Source organism: Haematobia irritans, chromosome 1 (assembly GCF_050003625.1).
Source record: "Haematobia irritans isolate KBUSLIRL chromosome 1, ASM5000362v1, whole genome shotgun sequence".
In the NCBI taxonomy this organism is placed as follows: domain Eukaryota; kingdom Metazoa; phylum Arthropoda; class Insecta; order Diptera; family Muscidae; genus Haematobia; species Haematobia irritans.
Genome location: NC_134397.1, coordinates 44,689,726 through 44,715,716, shown reverse-complemented (window position 1 = coordinate 44,715,716; position 25,991 = coordinate 44,689,726). Strand labels below are relative to the sequence as shown.

At 29.2% G+C, this 25,991-nt stretch overlaps 1 protein-coding gene across 2 annotated transcripts in view; it reads right to left on the bottom strand.

Annotated features, from left to right (window-relative positions):
• The window catches only part of pum (pumilio), a 400,777-nt gene that overhangs the window by 36,335 nt on the left and 338,451 nt on the right, over window positions 1–25,991 (bottom strand). For both annotated transcript variants that reach the window (XM_075290160.1, XM_075290161.1), the window contains 2 exons: window positions 12,031–12,423; window positions 11,351–11,564 (listed from right to left, as the gene is read on the bottom strand). In XM_075290160.1, coding sequence (XP_075146275.1) covers window positions 11,351–11,564; window positions 12,031–12,423 — 607 coding nt within the window. The remainder of the gene's footprint in view (window positions 1–11,350; window positions 11,565–12,030; window positions 12,424–25,991) is intronic.

Genomic DNA, 25,991 nt, shown 5'->3' with positions numbered 1-25,991 from the left:
GTTTATGAACATTATATGCTTGCACTTAAATATATTGTGTTAAAATATTTGAGTTCCAAACATATAATTTTTACACACACAAAAAAATTTCACGAACATTTTTCCAATTAAAATTTTGACTTTTTAAAAAATATTTAATTAAAAATTTAATTGATTCAACAAATTTTTTAATTGAAACAAACATCTATCACAAAAATAATAGTATCAATTAATTTTTTAATTGGATCAATTAACTTTTTAATTGACCTTTCATTAATTTTTTAATTGATACTATCATTTCTGTGATTGAAAACATTTCAATTAAAAATTAATTGGATCAATTAATTTCGTGATTGAATCAGAAAACAATTTTTTTGTGTGCACCCAAAGATTTTCTACACACAAAATTTTTTTTCTGATTCAATCACGAAATTAATTGATCCAATTAATTTTTAATTGAAATGTCTTCAATCACAGAAATGATAGTATCAATTAAAAAATGAATTGAAGGTCAATTAAAACGTTAATTGATCCAATTAAAAAATTAATTGATACTATTATTTTTGTGATTAATTTCTATTTCAATTAAAAAATTTGTTGAATCAGTTAAATTTTTAATTGAATATTTTTTAAAACCCAATTAAAATTTTAATTGGAAAATTTTTCGTGAAATTTTTTTGTGTGTACCAGTGTATGCCCTAAGATGAAACATAATATGTTTGAACAATACAAACAATCCTGAATATATATATGCTTGAAGGAAAATGTGTTTGGGGAATATGTTACAGAAGCGATTTTTTTCGAGGGTGTAGAGAAGTTGTACGAGACTGAAATATTATTTAAAAAATAATCATAAAATATTAAAATGTTATCCAATTGGCATCAAAATTTAGACTATACATAAATTACTTCATGATAAAGATTGAGATGTACTAACTTATTCTTATTTATTGGAATAACAAATTTATATTTAAAGTTAGGCTGGATTATGGATAAGATTTTAGAAATGTATATTAAATTATAATATTAAAATTATGCTGCCTTTATATTTCTACAATAAAGGTTATTTTAATAAAAAAATTGTTAAATTAAATTTATATCAATGTAAAACAATAATGTTCAAACTCTTTAAAAATTATTAAAACAATACTCTCGTATATATTTAAAAAGTTTTTAATTCATATTTACTGCTGTATTCCCTTAGTGATGCATTAGTTGCAAAATTCAAATCCATATAAGAAGAAATCTAATCTGCAAATACATAAATAAGAATGAATTGTCTACCACCTAGCCAACAAACCACCCAAAATAAAACCCCATTACCAAAATGACATTAATAATTGAGAATATATTCTTTTAGTCTTTCCCAAATGGATTTCTAATTAAATGTTCGTGTGTTGTAAACAAACACATACATATATATAGAAGCATCTGAAGTGAGCTATAAGAAGAAAAGCATAATGTGCTGCTATTGTCAAAAAGGTGTTTGCAACAAGGATAATAGAACTGTAACAAAAGGACAGCAAAGTCCTATGTTAGTATTTGACAAAACTACACTATGCGATAAATGGCAAAACACATGTAAATGTCTACCCTTGTGTTTAGTGCTAAAGCCAAAACTAAAACCAAGTCCTTTATAAGCAAATCATTTGACAAGGACACTAGGGTAATAAGGTAAACACTTTTCACAAACACACACACACACACATACACAGCATGCTACCGCCAGCCAACATCCTTTAAAATGCATAGAGACTATTTGATAAATGGTCAGTAACGAACACATCCAACAATATGTTCGCTATCCAACTCCCACTCATCCTTAGATGTCCAAAAATTTGCCATTTATATTCACCTAAATGGTTATACATCCAAGGATCTTAAGGCTTGGTAATGGTCATTGTTGTCAGAATTTGGCCCTGGTGGTTCATCGTTGTACATGTGTTCAACATCAAATGACAGGATATAATTATGTCCAAATACTTTAAAGGCTCATCACACACAAGCGTTGGATAATAGGTGAATAGACGACGACGACGACGACTACAATTATATGGGTTCTAAGCGCGCTTTATCAAATTTATATGTATTGGAATGTACGTATGTACGTACATACATATATCTATGGAGGCTGTGAAGAGATACATTTGCGATATTATGTAGTTGTATGGTTAGTAATTTAGCAATTCTATTATTCTAGATAAGAGAACCTATAGAAAAATGCATAATTTATTATGGCATCGAGTTTAAATTTTAAAAGTCCTTTAGCTTGCTACGATAATAAAGATAGATTAAATGATATCGAAGGATTGCAATAGAAATTAACAATTTACTAACATATATAAATTTGCTTAAATATTTAATAATCTATGTAATTTCATAAATATTTTATATCAATATTTTTTGAATATATAGAATTTTTTTCTCTAAATTTTTATACCCTGCGCCACACTGTGGAACAGGGTACTATAAGTTAGTGCATATGTTTGCAACACCCAGAAAGAGACGAGATAGGCACATGGTGTCTTTGGCAAAAATGCTCAGGGTGGGCTCCAGAGTCGATATAGCCATGTCCGTCGGTCCGTCCGTCCGTCTGTCTGTGAACCCATTTCTGTGATCAAAGTCTAGGTGGCAGTTTCAGTCCAATCGACTTCAAATTTGGCACAGGTTTCTGTTTTAGGTCAGAATAGAACTCTATTGGTTTTGGAAGAAATCGGTTTCGATTTAGATATAGCTCCCACATATATATCTTTCGCCCGATATGCACTTATATGGGCACAGAAGCCAGAGTTTTACCCTGATATGCTTGACATTTTGCACAAGGAGAACAATTAGTACCATAGTCAAGTGTACGTAAATTTGATTGAAATCGGTTCAGATTTAGATATAGCTCCCATATATATCATTCGCCCGATTTTGCGTAATATCACCACAGAGTTCAAAGTTACAATCCGAGATACGTGAAATTTTGCACAGGGAGTACAATTAACATTGTAGCTATGCACGTCAAATTTGGTTAAAATCGGTTCAGATTTAGATATAGCTCCCATATATATATATATATATCATTCGCCCGATTTTGCGTAATATCACCACAGAGGTCAAAGTTGCAATCCGAGATACGTGAAATGTTGCTCGGGGAGTAGAATTAACATTGTAGATATGCATGTCAAATTTGGTTGAAATCGGTTCAGATTTAGATATAGCTCCCATATATATCATTGCCCCGATTTTGCGTAATATCACCACAGAGGTCAAAGTTGCAATCCGAGATACGTGAAATTTTGCTCAGGGAGTAGAATTAACATTGTAGCTATGCATGTCAAATTTGGTTGAAATCGGTTCAGATTTAGATATAGCTTCCATAAAAATGTTTTTCCGATTTGGGCAAAAATGGCAAAAATATCCACATTTTCCTTATAAAATCGCTTTTGCTAAGTCTAAAACTTGTAAACATGACTCCAATTTTTCTATAATTCTAATACACATCTATCGATTGATAAATCATAAATACATTTTTGCGAAATTGCCTCAAAATTAGTACAGATTTAAATGTATCCCATATTTTTTACTAACATTGTGTTCCACCCCTGGGTATTAGCCGACTAAATTTTTATGTCAATAGATTTTCTAAGCTGTATGTATATGGGATCATAAACCTTTATATATAGCACCCAATAAATTTGAAGGATTTCAGATGGTATCGAAAATGTAGATCACAAAGTGGTGCAGGCTATAATATCCCAGCAAAAAATACTTCAGCAGTAAGAGTTTAGTTGCGCTTTTTGTAGAGAAGGCAGTGCACCCACACTGTATGAATCGGTGGCAATAACGTAAACGAGTAATCAAACTAGTTTATGATCATTCGTTTACGTTATTGCAATCAATTCATGCAGTATAGATGCATGAAAGGTAGTGCTGTTTTCCTTCACGCCAACAATGCTATACTCAAAATTTTATATCACATCTGAGCAACATTTCTATTAAAATGAGCAATTATATCAGCGCTATGTAGAAGCTGCTCTAAATCGGGACATCGCCCACAAAAATCAGCGCTGATTCGGTTGTTTTGCAAGCAGTTGGTACTGCCTCTCTCCCTTACAATCCTGATGAAATAACGCTCCATTTTTTGCTGGGATAGTTGATGATTTTTTCTTTACTTTCAGTTCATTTTTCTTTTCCAAAAAAATGTGTGTAAAATGCCGTAGTATGTATTACGGAAATCTCAAAAGATGGAATACAGTGTAGTTCAATTTTCGTAGGAGAAAATATTTTTTTTTCATAAAAAGTCTACTTTTCTCTGTGTGGAGAATGTTTTTTTAAATTTAGTTAATTTTTTTTTTTGACCACAGAAAATTTTCTGAAAAAATTTTCTCTATAGAAAATTTTGTCAAAATTTCTATAGACAATTACGAAGATCTTGTCAAAATATATGTATATCTATATTTTCATAAAATTTAATTTCTTTTGAAAAGTTATGCGATTTAAAATCTATTTCTATAAAAAAATTCCTAAAAAATGTATTCTTATAGAGAATTTTTGAAAAATTTATTTTATTATTATTTCGGCTTGAGTTCATTTTAATAAAAATTCGTTTTTACGATTTTTGATTAATTATTAATCCTACAAAAAAATTTGGAAGTAATTCTAAAAAGAACAAAAAAAGCACTTTCAAAAAATGTCCTCCAAAGATTTTCTTTATTTTAAATACTCAGTAAGTTCTTTTAATTCAATTTTTTATAACTCGTGTTTTTCTCATATTTTAAAGGGTAAGTTTAATTTTTTTTTGTTTCGAATATGTTAAAAACAGAGTAAGGATTAAAAAAATGGTACAAAATATTTAGATTTTGTCGAAAAAAAATGCTAAATCCATTCTAAAAAAATTGCAAATTTGTGGAAATATTTGAGGTCAAATGTTTCAGGCAAACGTTAGAAGGCATAAAAAAACCAACAAAAAAATTTAAAAAACTATTTATGTGGCAAAATATCATAATTTTTTTTTAATCATATCAAAAACACTGAATTCGAATCACAGAGTAAGAAGTGATGCAAATTCAGTGCAACGGCTGTGGAAATGGTGGACATCCGTCCTATGACAAGCCCATGTTAAATTCATTGCTTCTGCGCTAATTTTGTACCACTTCTGGATCCAAAACGCACATTTTCACTACTTTTTTGGCGACTTTTTTTGGCGCCTTTTTTTTGCTGGGAAATTTATTATCCAATACTTCGAATAACATTGTTAGTCTTCGACGGGCATATTAAAATTTTTAACAAATCAACAAAATTGTAGAGAGAGTTTACGACTGTTTTTAATAAAAGTTAGTTGCCAAAAATTATAATTCTACAAAAAAATATTTCTGCAGAAAATTGCTTAAGAAAATTTTCACAAAATTTTATTTCTACCAAAAATTTTTTTTCGCCTTTATGTCTTAAGAAAAATTTTTAAAAATTGTATTTCAATTTAAAATGTGGTTGTTATTTTTAGAAAAGTTTGTATCTACGAAAAAAATTATAAATTTTCAATGGAAATAAAAGGTTTTATTATAAGTGCTCTCAAAAAAAAGGGGATATTATTATGTTTTAGCAAAAGAATTTCCCCAAGTTGAGAAAGTTATCCTACGTGAACTAAAGAAACAAGAGAAATGCACAAATTTGACGGAGTTCAGAATTTTCAGATATTTGTGAATTTTATCAAACATATGACCATGATGTTCAACATAGTATGCACCATAAGGACATTTTAACAAATTCTAACTCCAATATTATCTTCAAAATATAAAAGTTTCTTTAACAAGAAAATTAGGTTTTTTTTGTTTTTAATTTCTTGAAAATATTTATTTAGTTTTATCATATCAGTTATTGGTGGGTTAACACTTTTTTTGCATGTGTTCTATTAAAATCTATTACATGGTTACAGGGATAATATTAGCACACAAACAACTAGCAGTTAAAAATTTTTCTAAATAGTATATCTAAATTCCACAACTTGGGGCTGTAATAACCGTGTTTTTCCCACTACGTTTTCATTGTATTCGAAAAATGATGTTGATTTTGTATTATTCTCATTGGCCAATTTTTAAACAATAGGTTTTCCCAAAACCATTTATTTTAAAATGACCACACAATGCTGCAGTGACAACAATAGTTCATAATAAATAGTTTAACATTAAATGGTATTAAGTGTGGTTAATTAATTTCCCAACCTTAATATGTTTTATTACCATAACTGCACACAAAGAGACAAACGGATAAGTGCGCAAATTTCATATCTTCATTTTTTTTAACAAAAAAAAAAAAAAAATAAAATAAAATAAAAAATAAAAAAAAATAATAAAAAAAAAAATAAATAAAAACAATGTGTATTATTTTTAATTATAGCATATCATTAATTAAGCAGACAAATTAGTGGAGACTATACAGCTGTATATACTTTTTTTTTTATTCCATAGGTCGATGTTCATTTTTTCAAAGCATACTTTGAGGATGACTCTCCATATGCAATATATAAATCATACGCTATAATTTGACTGCTAATAAGTGCATTATGGATATAATAAAATAATTGAAAATTGCACATTAATGATGTTTTAATAATGTGAATGCAATTATAAATTATAATAATTATCAACTGTTAAATTAATTACGCAATAAAGTATGCGGCGGAGAGTGCTTGGTTGTTCGATCATAACTTAAAGGCTGAATGTATGTAGTTTGCATGATTTTTTTTTTATTGTATAAATGTGATTATATCTACTATCAGTTTTTGTGAAACACAATTGGATTTTTTTGAAATGTATTAGTTTCAAAATGCATTAGAAATTTTTAAGTTATTTCCAAGTCTGAAACTGTAGCCTGATGAACCAAAATTTATTAACTATTAACTTTCAAATATTTTAACGAACAATGAGACATTTTTTCAATCCTAAATATATATTTTTAAAATTTTATAGCATATATGTAAAGTTTATAAAAAAAGAAAAATCTCCTTTAAAATTTGCTCCTTCCATTTAAGGCAAATATCGATTTCTTTTGCGCAAACAAAATTGAATATGTCAGGCAGGTAATTGTCAGTTGAACCAGACACGCAAGCGTTTGCTGCCTGAAAATATACCTTCTTTTATACACACATCGATGTGATGTTTAATAGTTGGCGTGTTACATTTAATACTTGAAAGCTCTTTAATTTCATTGCAAACTATAGTCGAAATAATGACAAGGTCTGATGAGCAAAAAAAAACAAAAGCGTTTAAAAATATAAGGAGACTACGGAAAATGTAATTTCCTTAAAAACTTTGAGACATACATTTAGGATACATTTTTTGATAAATTATATAGTAAACGTAAATGATGAATTATCAATATTATGTACAACATACTTTGGGGAATTACTAATATATTTTAAAATATAAAATGTTAGGAAATAGAGATATTTCCTATGTAACACACATACTATAACATAACTCGCTCTGATTTGTAAAATTAAGTATCAAATAAAAAAAATGAATTCGATTGTAAATTTTGGAATATTTTTGTCTTTTTCTCAGCAAGAATGTATAAAACAAATAAAAAAAAATATATTGTCGTGAGGCCAAAGATTTCATGTCCCTAAAATACGAATACGAATTTTGCTTAGCAAAGACGGCATATTTCTCACATATAAAGTTTTTCTCCTTGTTCAAAAGTCGATCAACTTTTCAATGAAGTCGTTTTTTTTTCCTTATAATTAAGTAATTCGAACATAAAAATAGGTATAATAACATGAAAGAAAAATTTGTTGGACTAAAGTCACCTTGACTTTAATAATTTAGAAAAATTCTTTAAAATTAATGAAATTGTCTTTAAACTTCTTGTCTTTTTGCATCTTGACTACAAAGCAAAAAAAGTGTTAAAAAATACGACATATTTTTTCAAACTTTATTTTAAAGACGTTTTTTACTTGAAACATAGAATAATTTCTTCTGGAAGTCGGGTCGGAATTTCAAAATTTAAGTTGTCGTTAACACGTTTGTAAAGGATTTTGATAGCGTATGAAGAAAAAAACTCGAAAAAACAAACAATTAAAATTTGCTTCCTAGAATCAAGTGCGCAAAACTCAAAATTAAAAGAGAATTGTGTCTTAAATTTGTCCTTACTTGAATTCTCCGCTTCTTTGGCTCGGAATCAATACCAACCCAGCAAAAAATGGAGCACTAACTCTAACGATTTTAAAATCGTTAGAGTAAAAACAATATCTTTGGAACGGGGCATGCTTTTTTTTCAGTGTACAATCAGCTACCCAGCAAAAAATACTTCAGCAGTAAGAGTTTAGTTGCGCTTTTTGGCATACAATAAAGTAGGCAGTGCATCCACACTGCATGAATTGGTGGCAATAACGTAAACGAGTAATCAAACTAGTTTATGATCATTCGTTTACGTTATTGCAACCAATTCATGCAGTATAGATGCATGAAAGGTAGTCTTGTTTTCCTTCACGCCAACAATGCTATAATCAAGATTTTATATCACATCTGAGCCATATTTCTATTAAAATGAGCAATTATAACAGCGATATGTAGAAGCTGCTCTAAATCGGGACATCGCCCACAAACATCAGAGCTGATTCGGTTGTTTTGTAAGCCTCTCTCCCCTACAAACCTGCTGAAATAGTGCTCCATGCTGGGTAGTTTATCGATATGAGAAATCTAAAATTTAATACAAAATTTCTATATTCTATATTAATTATATATTAAATATTAAAATATATTAATTATATTAAAATTAAATATTAAAATATATTAATATTCAATATCAATATAAATAATTTTTAACGCGTTGAGTTTAGATAAACATATATATGGACTATGATTAATATTTTTATAAGAAAAAAATATATAAATTTTCTGAGTCACTTTAATTTTTGTTGGTACAACCAGTTCTGAGTTTAAAGTAATGCGACGAGTGCTAAAGCTTAAAGGTCATATGAATCGTAAAAGGTTAGTATTTCATTTAATATAAAAAGAAAAAAAAAAAAAAACGTTTTAATATATGTTAAAATATACCGACAAACATGTATGTGAGAATTTATATGTAGCCATTGGCTATACAAGTATATGCTTCGTTGTGATATGAGATTTTTTTTTGTTAAAAGTATTAATTTGTCATTAGGTATAATATTATAAAAAAATCAAACGAATAAAATAAATGTTAATTTACGTGATGAATACTTTTTAAGCCTATAATAAACTGCGAACAAGAATATTATAATAATGACTTAGCTTCATGCTTTGGAGGTACTAGCCAAAGCAGAAAAAAAAACCGTAAATGGCATTGCTTCAAATGCAAAATTACAATTTTAATGACTAAAAACGAAATAAAAAAATTACAATCGATATTAATAAAACATAATTAATAAACTCAATATTACAAAAAATATATATTTAAGCAAATAAAAAAGTAAACTATTAATTAAAATTTAACTAAATGGGTAGCAATGGTTAGCCAAGGAAGAACGGCAAATATTTTTCTATAGTGGTTACATTTTTCAATAATGCCGACAAAGTTTTTGATTGTTTAAAAATTCCTATATGAACAGCGTTACCGTTGAAAATTTTCAAAAAGTGGCAAATGTCAAAAAAGTGGCACAAAAAGTGTCACATTCTTTTTATTAACTTATACCAAAAAATTTTAAAACTTTAGAATTTTGTATTATTCCATTTTTGGTTATTATGCAAATACATAATAAAATTTTACAATTTTAGGGTAAATTTTTAAAATATAAGTTTTTACTGTACCAGTACCAGTTTTTAGGGATGCTTTCTGAAATAATTTCAGATTTGGCTTCATGGCCTATGTATATTTTAGTAATTTCTTTAATATAAAAATAATTTTTATAGTTGATATCTGCTAAATACTAACTGCAATATAACTCTTTAAAAAATATATGGATATTTCTAATACAATTGTTGTTAAATATATTTTATCAGAATTACAGTCTGCCGAACTAGAACAATTAGTCTCCAAGAGTGATTGCAAACTTCTTTAATTGAGATCTCATGGGACCCATCATCAATTATTCTTTGCGCTCGCACTACAAACCTTAAACATTTTCATAATTATAATATCTTCATAGAAACGATATTTAACTCCACAATAAATTTGACATAACCTAAATTGAATCATAGCCGCTCGCATATATTAAGAATTAATGGACGACATCTGTTTATGGTTGGTACACAATATCCAATTTTCTGAATAACGCATCTATTTATGATGTTAATTTCCCATAAATTTTAAACTTTTGAAAAAGTGGCATAAATTATTGGAAAAGTGACACAAAATCGTAAAAAGTATCACATTTAGTGGCACAAAAATGACACCGGCAAAAAAAAGGGGCAAATTTGCCACTAAAGTGGCACAACGGTAACGTTGTATATAAACGGACAGTGACTCATCCGTTAGGTTAGGTTAGGTGGCAGCCCGATGTATCAGGCTCACTTAGACTATTCAGTCCATTGTGATACCACATTGGTGAACTTCTGTTAAGCTCAATGACAAGGGACCTCCTTTTTAAAGCCGAGTCCGAACGGCGTTCCACATTGCAGTGAAACCACTTAGAGAAGCTTTTAAACCCTCAGAAATGTCACCAGAATTACTGAGATGGGATAATCCACCGCTGAAAAACTTTTTGGTGTTCGGTCGAAGCAGGAATCGAAACCACGACCTTGTGTATGCAAGGCGGGCATGCTAACCATTGCACCACGGTGGCTCCCAGTTAGATGAAGGTGTCTTATTTATTGGAATGTAAATAAAATTGGGCAACGCTCATTGTTACGAGAGAAAATCCTATTCCTCCTTCATGAGATATATGTAATAAATTTAATTTAAAATTATATAAATTTATTTTAATTTTTTTTTAATTTAATTTTAAATTAAATTATTATGAATTTGTATGAAAACTTTTCTCCTAAAATAGCACATTGCTTTCAAGCGGACATATTTATCGCCTAAAGGTATGCTAATGAAAAATTTTAATTTATTCAATTAAATTTTTTTCATTGACGACAAGTAATTGAATCAATTCAAATTATATCATTTGATTTGTTTATTTAATACAATTAGTTCTGTGAAGGAAGCCATTTTTTTATTTTCTTTTAAAGACTTGGTATTTCACTATTGGCAATTCTCTGTTCTTTTTTTTTTAGAAGGATTAAAGTATTGATTAACATTATATGAGAATATACTATACATAAAAGGTTAAGATCAGCTTATACAAAAAGATATTAACAAAAAATACAAAACATATAAATATAGGATTTTTTGTAATTTGGTAATTATAATAAAATAATACAATAATTTACAAAATAATTTGTTATATAAAGGAATATCTTACCTCCGACACTTGAACCATTCTGTTGTGAATATAAATTCTGTTGTGCTGTCTGTGGTTGGGGTGGATATAGTTGGGGTGGACCTTGTGGCGGTGGCCCAGCTCGGGCAGCGCCCGGAGGCACTAAAACTGGGGCAGGGCTTACAAGGCGCATAGGTGTTCCGGTACGTGGTCCCATGACAAGCGAACCGCTTTGGTCGAAAAATGCCGGTATAACCTGAATCACATCACAAGTGATCGTTCAATTTAAGCATGGTTGGAGGATTAAGGCAGGAGACGACATTTGATGGTTGTATATTGTATTTTTACAAAAATAATTTTGTTAGCAAGTTTTTGTTTTTTCGATTTTGTTTATACAAAGTTAGATATGATTTTGCAGGTAGGTTAAATAATATATATTTTTGTTTCGTAATTTGGTACAATATACATGAAAGAGAAGAGAGGAGAAAGAAAAACAATATAATATATTGGCTTTAGGTAGTGATTTTGTCATGAGTTATGAGAAATATTTGTTTTTTTTTTTGATTTTGTAAATATATATTTTTTATATATACAAAATATTGTGAAGTTTACAATATTTTACATATTTTCTTTTTTAATAATTTTTTTATTAGATATAAAAATATACAAATTTTATACAAGTTCTATTTATTTTTTTTAGAATAAATTCACTTCTAGCTCACCTGGTAGGATTGATTTTCAGCTCCCTGTTGTGACGGTGTCAGTGGCCTTCTTGGCTGTGTGCCCTGTTGTGGAATCAGATTTCCTGGATACATGCCCCATGGTGCAACACCATAATATTGTGGCATTTGTGCTGCTATCAAACCCATATAGGGTGCAGCATCCTGTCCCGGATTAATGACATACGGTGCTGCTTGCTGAGCCGCATAGGCAGCATTCTGTTGGGCAGCCAAAAATTGTTGGGAGGCGGCGGCCATTTGCATTTGTTGCGGTTGCATTGTGCCATTTGGTGCACCCGTTTGTTGGGCAGCTGATGTGGCCGCCGCAGCGGCTGCAGCTGCAGCAGCGGCATTTGTAGCAGCAGCTAGACCGGGATTCTGTGATCGGAAGAGTTGCTGTAAGAGAGAAAAAGGAGAAGAGATTAATTAATATGTAAAATATTGTCTTATTATATATTAAATGTATTTGAAATCTAAAACATTTCAACTTGATTTAAATTTAATAATTTCAATTCAATTTGTTGCGGTTTTGACTATAATTCGTTCATAGGTTAGGATCAGGAATGTGGCGACATTAGATTTTTTACAAAAAGATATTTGTTTATTGATCTGCATAGTTTTTCTGATAATGAAATATGATTTGTGAAAGATATCATTATTAATATTTATAATGGCTACATTGAAAAAAATAGTGACCTAATATGCAACTTAAACTTTAGGACTCAAAATTTACGCAATGCTAAGGACAAAATTCTTTAAAACAACGACATTTTAATTAAAAGAAACTTGATAATCCTTGCTTCAAAAATTTTTTCATTAAATTTAGGACACAAATCTTGAAATTTTGCGTCTCTCTGCTGAAGTTGTAGATCTTTGAAGTAAGACAAATTTTCCTTAAAATAAAGAAAAACGTTTTTAATTTAAAGAAATCGTCTTTAACTCAACTGACATATTAAATTTTTAAATTTAAGATAAAAACGCTTCAAATATAGGCTAAGACTTATTTTAAGGATTTGCATCTTTGGTTTAAAGTTTTTTTAGTATTAAGAAAACTGTTTTTACTTTGAAGTACCTGGCATAATTTGGATTTTAAATTGGAATTTCTTTGTACATAAATACCTTTATTAATATATCGCAAAAAGAAAATAAAAACTCGATGAATGAGATCTGTGTCCAATTTTAATTTATTTGATCCTAGATTTAAAGACAGGGAGGTCCTTAAAAATGTATTTATTTGAAAGAAGTCGCATCTTTGGCTCGGAATCAATACCAAAATCCTTAAGGGAAGGTCAAAATCTTTGGATCCAAGTAAACTTTTTTTTGAGTGTATATAATTTCGAGTGTTTGTGTACATAAATCTAAACATAAATAATTATATGAAAAATGTATACCTAAAGTATGTGACACAATTTTAGGAAAAAAATTTGAGTGCCAGGAAATTTATGAATTTCTTTGGAAGAAAACAAATGAGTTAGTTAAAGCTTACAATACTTTTATATCGTGTCAATATATTCAAAGTAAGACAATAAAAATCTTAGTTTCGGACACCCCGAAAGTATGCGACACTGTTTTAGAAAATTTTAGAAAAAAACAAAACAAAAAATGATTGCCAGAAATTTAATGAATTTCTTTAGAGGAAAACATATGAGTTAGTTAAAGCTTATAATCTTTTTTATATAATGTCAATATATATCAAGTAAAAGAATAATAATCTTAGGGCGTTTTCGATTCGCAAAAATATGTTGCCTTAGTGTTACACTACTTTTTCCCTAATTGAGATTTCGCCAAAATGATAGTGTAATTCTAAAGTTATTGTTAATTTCAAATATTGTGAGGTAAAAAGGATCCAAAATCTATGGCAGTGTCCTTGATATGTTGCAATCAATTTCGAGAATGTTGCACCTTTTTTCCCAATCGAAATCGCCATTAGTTTTGGACACCCCGAAAGTTTGTGACACTGTTTTAGAAAATTTTAGAAAAAAAAAATTATTGCCAGAAATTTAATGAATTTCTTTAGAGGAAAACAAATGAGTTAGTTAAAGCTTATAATCATTTTATATAGTGTCAATATATAACAAGTAAAAGAATAATAATCTTAGTTTCGGACTCCCCGAAAGTATGCGACACTGTATTAGAAAATTTTGGAAAAAAAAACAAAAAATGATTGTCAGGAATTTAATGAATTTCTTTAAAGGAAAACATATGAGTTAAAGCTTACAATCATTTTATATAGTGCCAATATATACTAAGTAAGAGAATAATAATATTAGTTTCGGACACCCCGAAAGTATGTGACACTGTTTTAGAAATTTCAGAAAAAAACAAAAATTGATTGTCAGGAATTTAATGAATTTCTTTAAAGGACAACATATGAGTTAAAGCTTACAATCATTTTATATAGTGCCAATATATACTAAGTAAGATAATAAAAATCTTAGTTTTGGACACCCCGAAAGTATGTGACACTGTTTTAGAATATGTTAGAAAAAAAAAACAAAAAATGATTGTCAGGAATTTAATGAATTTCTTTAAACGAAAACATATGAGTTAAAGCTTACAGTCATTTTCTATAGTGTCAATATATACTAAATAAGAGAATAATAATATTAGTTTCGGACACCCCGAAAGTATGTGACACTGTTTTAGAAAATTTTAGAAAAAAAAACAAAAATTGATTGCTAGGAATTTAATGAATTTCTTTAAAGGAAAACATATGAGTTAAAGCTTACAATCATTTTATATAGTGTCAATATATACTAAATAAGAGAATAATAATCTTAGTTTCGGACACCCCGAAAGTATGTGACACTGTTTTAGAAAATTTAAGAAAAAAACAAAAATTGATTGCCACGAATTTAATGAATTTCTTTAAAGGAAAACAAATGAGTTAAAGCTTACAATCATTTTATATAGTGTCAATATATACCAAATAAGAGAATAATAATCTTAGTTTCGGACACCCCGAAAGTATGTGACACTGTTTTAGAGAATGTTAGAAAAAAAAAAAACAAAAATTGATTGCCAGGAATTTTATGAATTTCTTTGGAGGAAAACAAATGAGTTACTTAAAGCTTATAATACTTTTATATAGTGCCAATATATACTAAGTAAGAGAATAAAAATCTTAGTTTTGGACACCCCGAAAGTATGTGACACTCTTTTAGAAAAAAAAGATAATTAGTTGTCAGGAATTTTATAAATAAATTTGTTGTAGAGGTAAGTAAATGCAATTTAGAGTGATTATATATAACAATTAAGATAATAAGAAATTAGTGTTAATTAATTAAATGAGAATATAAACTTCTTACATTGACACCCTTAATGTGATACAATTTTAGGAAAAAAAGAACTTGTGACGAATTTCGTAAATGACATAACTATATGAAAATTTCCCCTTTATTTAAAAAATGTGTAAACTTTAAATTAGTAAAACCTTTAACTATAACCTTTTGTAATGGGCACTATACTTTATATTATAACAAAGCATTTGAGAATGTGTGAATTTTTCTCCAACACCTTTTTTAAAGCTTCTCCATCCGTCATGTATGTAATCAAAGCCTATGAACTTAAAAATTCTTCACTTCTCTGGGCTATAAAAATCCTGGGGCCTAAAATTTTATATTCATACATTTTGTGGGTATATACACAACACAACTCTGTAAACATATAGGGCAAATAAAATTTTATACGTTTTAGGTTTACCAAAACCAATAAAGTTTTACATACATTTTTACATTAAATTAAATTTTATTACAAAATTTTTACAGATTCGTGTATACGAGGAATGTAAAGCTAAAATTTATGTAAAACACAAAATTAAGGCTTAATAAATTTTGAAGAAAATTAATTTATGCTAGTACAACGTAACATAAACCCATGCACATACAAAATAATGAAAATGAGAATTTTTAAGAAAATGTCATATTAAATATATGACATTTTCTTAAAAATTCCCTATAAAGAGAAATGGTTTTAAACCTCAGTCTTAAATATTACAATACTATGGTTTAGTTTTACTACCACAGCCTTAGTATGTCATTAGGTTTGCCAATACAGAATATTTTGCTATAAATTCTATTTTATTTTCTAGATCTTTAATATCATTTGAATTGAAAAGAGCACTGTAATAGTCATTGAACTATAAAAGGTATAAAATAAATTCTATGAAAAGGGAAGGACTCGTTTTTTTTGTATGAAGTGAAGAATTTTATCTGGTCTTGATATAGGATTTTTCTATATACATATAAACAGTATGATAATTTTCTTTCCACATCATTTTTTCCCCTTATACGAAAAACTAATAACAATAGATTTAAAAGGTAAATACGATTTCTCAATTTTGTTCTATGCTTTGGCGAATGTCTGTATGTTTTTTTTTTATCAAATTTGAAATTTACATATACCATGAGAGTAAAAAGATATTCCCTTGTTTATTCCAAACCAAAAATAAAATAAAAAATCAAGGCAATGAGATGCAAAACTAAATCCATATTGGTTACGAAACTAGTCTATTGATAAAAATAGAAAGAACAAATCCAATACAGTCTAGTTCCCATATGTCAACAGTAACGTGCAATAAATCCTTGCCCTTAATACCCTCTAAAACCAATGATATATGTGGCAAATCATTGATAATCCTTGTACTAACGGATAGTGGGCAAATGTATGTAGGTCAATATTTATATCAGTAGGAGTATTTTTCACATATTTAAGAATATCAAATGGTACCTTACAAAAAAATTAAATTATCATTGTAAGACTTAAATTATTTAAAGTTTACTTGAAAATGGTTGCGAATGGGAGTACAAATATAGGATAAATAATACATCTAGTATAAAGCCCTAAAGTATACTATGTAATTTATATAGGGAAAAATAATTTAATTTTTTATATGAGATTACAAATGATTAGGAATCATACCAAAACAAGTATATACAGCAGTAATTTCGACCGGACCGAATCTTAAATACCCACCACCATGAATCAAATATTATAGTTTCCTTTGAAAATTTCAGGGGGGGGGCGGGTTTGATGACATATATTTTCCCAAGCAGAGCAATTCAACTAGTAAACTTCCCGAAGATAAATTTAAAGATTTTACCTATGAAGACTATATCAGATCGGATAAAAACTACGGTTTCTAGAAACCCAAGTAGTTAAATCGGGAGATCAGACTTATGGGGGCTATACTAAAACATGGACCGATACTCATCGTTTTCGGCACACCTCTTTATGGTCCTAAAATACTTATAGATTTCAAATTTCAGGCAAATTGGATAAAAACTACGGATTCTAGAAGCCCAAGAAGTAAAATCGGGAGACCGGTCTATATGGGGGCTATACCAAAACATGAATCGATACTCGCCATTTTTGGCACACCTTTTTATGGTCCTAAAATACCCGCAGATTTAAAATTTCAGGCAAATTGGTTGAAAACTACGGATTCTAGAAGTCCAAGAAGTAAAATCGGGAGATCGGTCTATATGGGGGCTATACCAAAATATGAACCGATACTCACCATTTTTGGCACACCTTTTTATGGTCCTAAAATACCTGCAGATTTAAAATTTCAGGCAAATTGGATAAAAACTAGGGATTCTCGAAGTCCAAGAAGTAAAATCGGGAGATCGGTCTATATGGGGGCTATACCAAACCATGGACCGATACTCACCATTTTTGGCACACCTCTTTATGATCCTAAAATACTTATAGATTTCAAATTTCAGGCAAATTGGTTGAAAACTACGGATGCCAGAAACCCAAGAAGTAAAATCGGGAGATCGGTTTATATGGGGGCTATACCAAAACATGGACCGATATTCACCATTTTTGGCACACCTCTTTATAAACCATAAAGAAAATAAAATACCTCAAGTTTTCAAATTTCAGGTAAATTGGATAAAAACTATAAGCCCAAGACCCCAAATCGAGAGGTCGGTTTATATGGGGACTATATCAAAACCTGGACCGATATTGCCTATCTTGAACTTGCCCTGCCTGCAGACAAAAAACGAGTTTGTGCAAAATTTCAGCACGACTGCTTCATTATTGAAGACTGTAGCGTGGTTACAACAGACAGACAGACGGACATGGTTATATCGTCTTAGAATTTTTTCTGATCAAGAATATATTCATTTTAATATTCGGAAATCGATATTTCGATGTGTTACAAACGGAATGACAAACTTATTATACCCCGGTCACCATTCTATGGTGGTGGGTATAAAAATATGAAATAACATCAAAACTTCAATATGTATTTATGATAGATAATATATCTACAATGAAGCCCAAAAGTATGCTGTAAAATATAATCTAAAAAATACGAATATTATCAGAAATTTATTGATAAAAAGAAATAAACAAAAATTTTTTTGCAGCTATTCTATATAGTTCTCAATTAAATACAACGAAAATTTTTCTTAGTATTCCCATGTAGACCTTTAAATTCCACTTAAATAAGATGTTTCCCCCATTTTTGCTTAACATTTATCCCCACAACAATAAAGTAGTTACAAAAAACTGTATTTTATGGCCACTAACAAAGCTTCATATAACGATATTATTTTCGATTTTTTTGTTCGATATTTGTGGTCACACAAATCCTTAGGGGGAATTTAGGTCACAGCTTTTGACATCTGTTGCTATTTGCTTGCAGGATTTTAGCTAAACTAACGCGAGTCATAATAATAATATGGCGATTGGATTACGCTATTGCCATGATGTCAAGGCAAGAAGAAATGTGCAAGCACATTTCCAACAAAGAATGGTACTTAATGTCAGATGTTTCCCTTTCGAAGTTTCATAATTATTGCCTTTAAGTTTTCTTTGCATTATTGCGGTAATAGCCATATTATCGTGTATAACTTTCGTGCCTGCGGAAATTTCCTTTCATAAAAGAAAGTGAAAATTTGTTCAAGAAGAAAGCCCTTAAGAGCTTTTTTTTCAAAAAAAAATTTTTGTGCTCGGTTTTCTCTCTCTCTTTGCGTTTCACAAGCATTATTATATTATTTTATAATAAACTCCCTAAAGTAGGCAATGCTTTTTGTTATATTTTTCTTAAACTCCCTAGGGCATGCAACAGCCTTTATGCACTTTCTTACATTTTATTTAATTTTATAATTTTTCTTTTGCATTTTCGCTTCTGCACTTCACATGAATGAGATAGAGAGTCGAACAATAAGTTGGTATAGAATATTTCCTCCATTTGTAAGTATTCTTCCCACTGTCATGGTATATGCTTTTTAGCTTTGATTCTCCAGAGTAGTTAAATATTCAATTACTTGGGCCCATTGTTTGCAAGCCAGGCACTATAGTCTTCATAAATTATATTATATATGCCAGTGAATGAGCGTGAGCATTCTTCTTAAAGTGGTTTTTCTGGTAGTAGAGACTGGGGTCCCTTGCGCTAAAGCATATTTTCAGGATTTACTACATATGAAATATGATGCAAGCAACTAGGTTTTCTACAATTTCAATCGTATGGCAGTGTTGCCATTATTTTCACGCTTTCATGGCTCAAAGAAGATGAAAACATTGTCGTCGCCTTTATATTGCTATAATGCCAACACGAGTGAACCCTTGAGATCACATACAAAACAATTTGTACAAAGAATTGTAAATGTGATTGTATAATTTAACAAACAGAAGTCACACATTTATTTACATACATATTTTCATGGTTTTGGTTTTTTTGCTCTAGAACAATTTGTTTGGGAAAGAAGAAACTGAAAGTGATATGAAAAGTTTGGTAAGGATAAACAAAGTTATGGAATTGGAATTTATTTTATTTTTTTTGTTTAGTTTTATGCAAACAGTAGTCTTACGAAAAACAAAGAAATCAAATCTTTAAAAAAAAATTAAGAAATATAGATAAATATAAAAGGTATTGGTTTTAAATTGGTTATAGTATTGCCTATTTTAGGGAGTTTGTGTAATGGTTGATCATGTAACAAAGTTCATAATGAAGTTTTTTTTCTAAAATTTTTTATCTTATATTAGTTAAAGCATATTAAATTTTGTGAGTTAGATAAATTTTATATACTTTTTCTGATTATACTTTATTAATTTTTATTAACTAATCGCGCAACAAAACTTCTCAAATTTATCTAAACCACCTTCGTAGGAGATCAAGAAGGACCAATGATTGTGCAATCACATCCACATAGCGACAGCAAACAATTGGTGAAACATGCAAGCCTGTCAGAGAAACCATAATCGTACCCTCGAGATTTGTTAATGGTATTTTAACACATACCAGCCTAAAAGTAGGCAATGCCTTTTATTGCCATTTGTTGTGGAGGGAGACCAAGAATTGTGTATGTTTACGTGTGTCGAGTGCCACATTTCACTCGCGGTTAGTTGAATTTTATTACAGTATTGTATAATATACATTTCGACGACTTACGCATTACAATTGCTGCGTGTAGTTATTTATTAATACATTTACCCAAAGCCCACATATGTATATGCATACATACATGGCACACAAATGTAGTGAAAGTGAGCAAAGGAAAACAAATGATTGAGTTTTATATATATAGGGAACAATATCTTGTTTCATCTTTGCAAAGCAAAATGAGGCAGTTCCCATTTTTTTTTTGGCGAAATTATCCACCAACCATAGATTCTCTTGTTCATTTTTGTGATTGCCTAAAAGTATACACCAGATTCTACTTCATATTGAAAGCAGAAAGCATTACAGATGACACGATTCCTCCTAACATCGACATCGATGATGGTTATAATGATGCCACGTTGTCATGCTCTGCTACATTTGAAAATAGTATTATTGTTATTATTATTCTTGTGGAGAGGGTATGTTTTTTCACGTTTTGTTTTCATTTAATATCAAAGTTCCGTTAGAAAAATATGTGATGTATACTTTCAGGCTATGAAACGATTTTGTGAAAATTGAGTATAGGGTTTGCAGTTTTGGAAGAATAATGAATGGCATGCGTTTTTACAAAAAAAAAAAAATAAATCACTAAAGATGAATGATAAAAAATTAAGTATTGGCAGACTGCAGATTAAAGCTGCGGGTGATAGAATCACACAAAATTTAGGGCATGAGAAACATGCCGTACCAATGGATGCCGCAACAAGCTCTTTTCTGACAACAAGCTCAAAAATGGTATCACATTTTAAAAGCAATCCGGTGGAATTTTTGCATCGTTTTGTATATGTAGACGAAGCATAGATACACACCAGAGAAACACAAGGAGAAACATTCCCAAGCTATGATCAACAAGCCTACTTGATATTTAACCTTGACCTTTTTCGTCAGATAAATGGATACCAAATTTTTTACTGTGCTGCTTTTTGTCTCATTTGCGTAATTCATTCAAAAAATTAAATTTTTTGATTGTGTCTGTATGTTCATACGCTATAATAAAAATATCGATGTCCTCATTACAGAGTACGCTAAGTCGACTTAGCATTTTTTGATGGAGTTCGTTGTTTTTATTCCGAGCCAAAGATGCGGCTTCTTTAAAATAATGAACTTTTTAGCGACCTGTATGGCTTTAAATCTAGGACCAATAAAATTAAAATTAGGATACAGATCTCATTTATCAAATTTTTATTTCCCATATGTTCCGATATTCGGAATCGCAAATCGAAAGAATTTAGTTTTCTTATAACGAACAAATGGAAATACTCTCGAACTCCAATACAATTTTAGTTTGAACTTCTCATTAAAGAGAACTTTATTACCAAGATTTAAGTTTGTAAGTTTCAGGGTTAGGGAACTAATGCCAAACTAAAATTTTGTCATTTGCTATTCCGAATTTCGGAACATGGGGGATTATCATTTCGCCGTTCATTAATAAAGGTATACACGTACAAACAAATGCCAGCATAAAAATCCAAATGATAAAGGATACTTCAAAGTAAAAAATTTTTTCTTAATTCCAAAAAAAAAACTTTAAACTAAAGACGCTAAATCCTCAAAATAAGCCTTAGCCTATATTTGAAGCGTTTTTATCTTAAATCTAATGTTTCAATATTTCAATTAATTTGAAGACGATTTCTTTAAATCAAAACTGTATTTCTTTATTTTTTAGGAAAATTTGCCTTAGTTCAAAGACATGCGACATTAACGGAGGGATGCAAATTTACAAAATTTGTGTCCTAAATTTAATGAAAAAAATTTTTGAAGCAAAGATTATAAACTTTATTTTAATTAAAATTTTACTATTTTAAAGAAATTTGTCCTTAATATTTTGTAAATTTCGCATCCTAAAATTTAGGTTGCGTAATCTTTAATATCACGAAAATATTTTTCCAGTGTAGCCTTTGAATAAAGTTTTAAAATTTTCCAATCCAAAAAGGGCAAAAAGCTTTGTTCATTTTTAGCCATGTTCTATTATCACTATTTTGAATTCGTACATACTACAAAAAATCTACAATAAACATTATTTTAAGACCGAAAAAAGTGAATTTATATCTTATGGAATTTTTGAGAAATTCAAACAAAAAACAAAGAACTTGTTTCCTGTAAAATTCACATTTTAGACTTAGCGTACTTTGGAATGGAGACATCCATATAAACTCTTTTTTTCAATGCCAAATTGCCTTGGTTTAGAATTAATTGTGACCTCCTAGAAGTATGCAAAATATTTTAAAATAAATTTTTAGAGGTAGGCGATCAGGTTTAAGTTGATGTATAGAAGAGAAAATTCTTACTGGGTTAAACCAAATCTAATTTGTACTAATATTTACTTATATTGGAACAAAATATTAAAAGTTATTCGGTAAAATAAGTTTTATATTTTAAAATCATGTGCCACTTTTTATTATGAATTACAGTTTTTGTCATACTTTTCAGCTATAACAACATTTGTTTTCGTAAAAAATACATTTTGCTATCATATCATTGCTTTCCATGATCCATGAAAGAATCCTTAAAATCTCCAATATATGCTCTCTTAGAAAAACTGTGTCTTTCACGACCGACAACCCTTTATTACTAGCAAATGGCATAATCATCAAAGGAAACTAGAACCAATTCATGCACCCCAAAAATTCAAGTGCAATAAAATCAAAGTTTTTGTATGGGTTTATAAAAAACACATGTTGATATGATTTCATTTCACAGTCGAAATCATTTTCCAAGTATTCGTTTATACTCCCTCTCCAACTGTTTCCCTTCTCTTTCTACAGCCATGTTCACCAAAATCCAACCCGAGGCTTTTGATTGTAATCTTAGTCTTGTTTCGTTTTCCCCTTACCACACACTCGCATAGCATATTTTTAGGGGCATACTCTGATATTATATGCGAGTAGAATATTCTCCGAGGCTTTCATTTGGTGAGGCAGAGAGCTAAGCATTTTGGTATAAGCTTCACGCAAAAGAAAATTAATTTTTAATGTTTATTGATTTTTTTCTTTTTCTTTTGCTTTCTTTAGCATTTCGTATTTCAAAATATTTGGCATGTATTGTTATGATTTCTTTACAGAGTATATGTATATGTGTTTGTGTGTGTGTATGGGTGCGGGTGAATGCTTTAGTGAATGCTTGCTTGCTTATGTTGTTGCTCTCGTTTAGTTTCCCATCATTTTGAGTCTTCTCATTAATAATTCACTTTTGTTTTGCTTTAATTTTGTAAAAAGGAATTTTTATTAGCATTGACTTGTTTTCGATTCCTTTCGATACTCTATGGTTTTGGGGTGTTTTTTTAGTAGTAGATAAATAACCGCTCTTTAATGAGTTTATATAAAGCATACTTTTGGGAGATAATTGGGCTTGGAATAAGATGGGGGAATTAGAAAAAACACATACCATATGTCGTCATATGTGCATGTGTGAGCCAGATCATAATAAATACAATAAAATTTAATATTAATATAATTTTGAAAGTAAAGATTCAAAATTTATTTACGAGATTTCTTAGGGGAATAAGGGCTATAATCGAAAGTAGTTAGAAGAGGAAATATCCAAACACCACAAAATGTTTAACACTTATGAAAGCTAATAACGACAATAATAATAATAATAACTCATAACATGTCTGTAAGGGATTTAATGGCATTTTGATTGAGTAGGGAATAACAAACACACACAGGCGATTAGATTTATATATTAATGGACAATTAAAAATCAAATCGATTTTCATATAAACCAACTCACATAAAGTATATGATACAAAAACCTGGGGTAAATATGCAAAGATATTATAATTTTTGTCATTGAAGCAATTACAAACTTCTATAGTAGTGAAATAAAATTATGATAGAACAACTTGTAATTTATTTTAGATTTATGCAGAACGCAGATAATTGTTTTCTCTTCTGTTCGATAATTTTTGTTATTGAAACAATTACAAACTTCTATAGTAGTGAAATAAAATTGTGATAGAACAACTTGTAATTTATTTTAGATTTATGTAGAACACAGATAATTTTTTCTCTTCTGTTCGATTCAATTAAATTTGAATTGAAATCTATTCAACCACAGAAATTTTGGTAATAGGCACCAAATTCAAAAAAATAATTGATTCAATTAGGAATTTAATTGATACAGTTAATTTTTGAGATTGATTTTTGTTTTAATTTAAATTTTTTGAATCAATTAAACGTTTAATTGAAAATGCTAATAAAAATGCAATTAAAAATTTTATTGAAAAAAATTCGGTGACATTTTTCTCTATGTAGCCAAGCTGTGAAACTCTTTGAAATGAATGTAGTATAGAAATGCAATCGCTAAAAACTCTGTTGGTGTTCGTCTAAACCTAAGACCCCTTGTACACAAAAAAAATTGTTTTTCGATTCCATCACGATTATTAATTGATCCAATTAATTTTTTAATTGAAATGTCTTCAATCACAGAAATGATTGTATAAATAAAAAAATTAATTGAAAATCAATTAAAAATTTAACTGATCTAATTAAGAAATTTATTGATACTCTTAATTCTTGTGATTAATTTTTTATTTCAATTAAAAAATTTATTGAATCAATTAAATTTTTAATAGAATATTTTTTTAAACTCAATTAAGACTTTAATTGGACAAATTTTCGTGAACTTTTTTTCTGTGTACACTGAAAAAAAAAAATATTTACGTGATAATAAATATTATGCAACCTCAATTTTAGGATGCGCAATTTACACACTATTAAGGACAAATTTCTTTAAAATAATGAAATTTTAATTAAAAGAAAGTTTATAATCTTTGTTTCAAAATTTTTTTTTTATTAAATTTAGGACACACATTTTGAAAATTTGTGTCCCTTCGTTAAAGTAGCATGACTTTAAACTAAGGCAAATTTTCGTTAAAGTGAAGAAACACATTTTTGATTTAAAGAAAACGTCCTTAAATTAACTGAAATATTGAATCTTTAGATTTTAGATAAAAACGCTTCAAATATAGGCTAAGACTTATTTTGAGGATTTAGCATCTTTGGTTTAAAGTTATTTTGGAATTAAGAAAATATATTTTTACTTCGAAATATCCGTCATAATTTGGATTTTTAAACTGGCATTTGCTTGTACGTGAATAGCTTTATTAATATACCGGATAAATAGAATGGAAATTCAATAAATAAGATCTGTAATCTAATTTTAATTTTATAGATCCTAGATTTAAAGCCAGATAGGTTGCAAAACAATTTCCTTATTTTAAAGAACACGCATCTTTGGCTCGGAATCAAAATCCTTAAAGGAAGGTCAAAATCTTTGGATCCAAGTAAACTTTTTATTGAGTGTAGGCAAGGCTGATATGCTAATTATTGCATCGCGGTGGTCTTGCAAAACAGTTTCCCCAAATATCTGACCATCCTCTAAAAAATGAAGCACTTTTATAGTATAAATAAAAATGTTTTATTAGCTTACCAAAATCATGTTAGCAAAATTGTCTGCTATGTTAGAAACCAGTATTTAGGCCAATTATGGTTAAATGACCAAAAAAGCCTTTCTATCAATCATCAATGTGTAACATTGAACCATAAAAGTCTTTGATGTATAA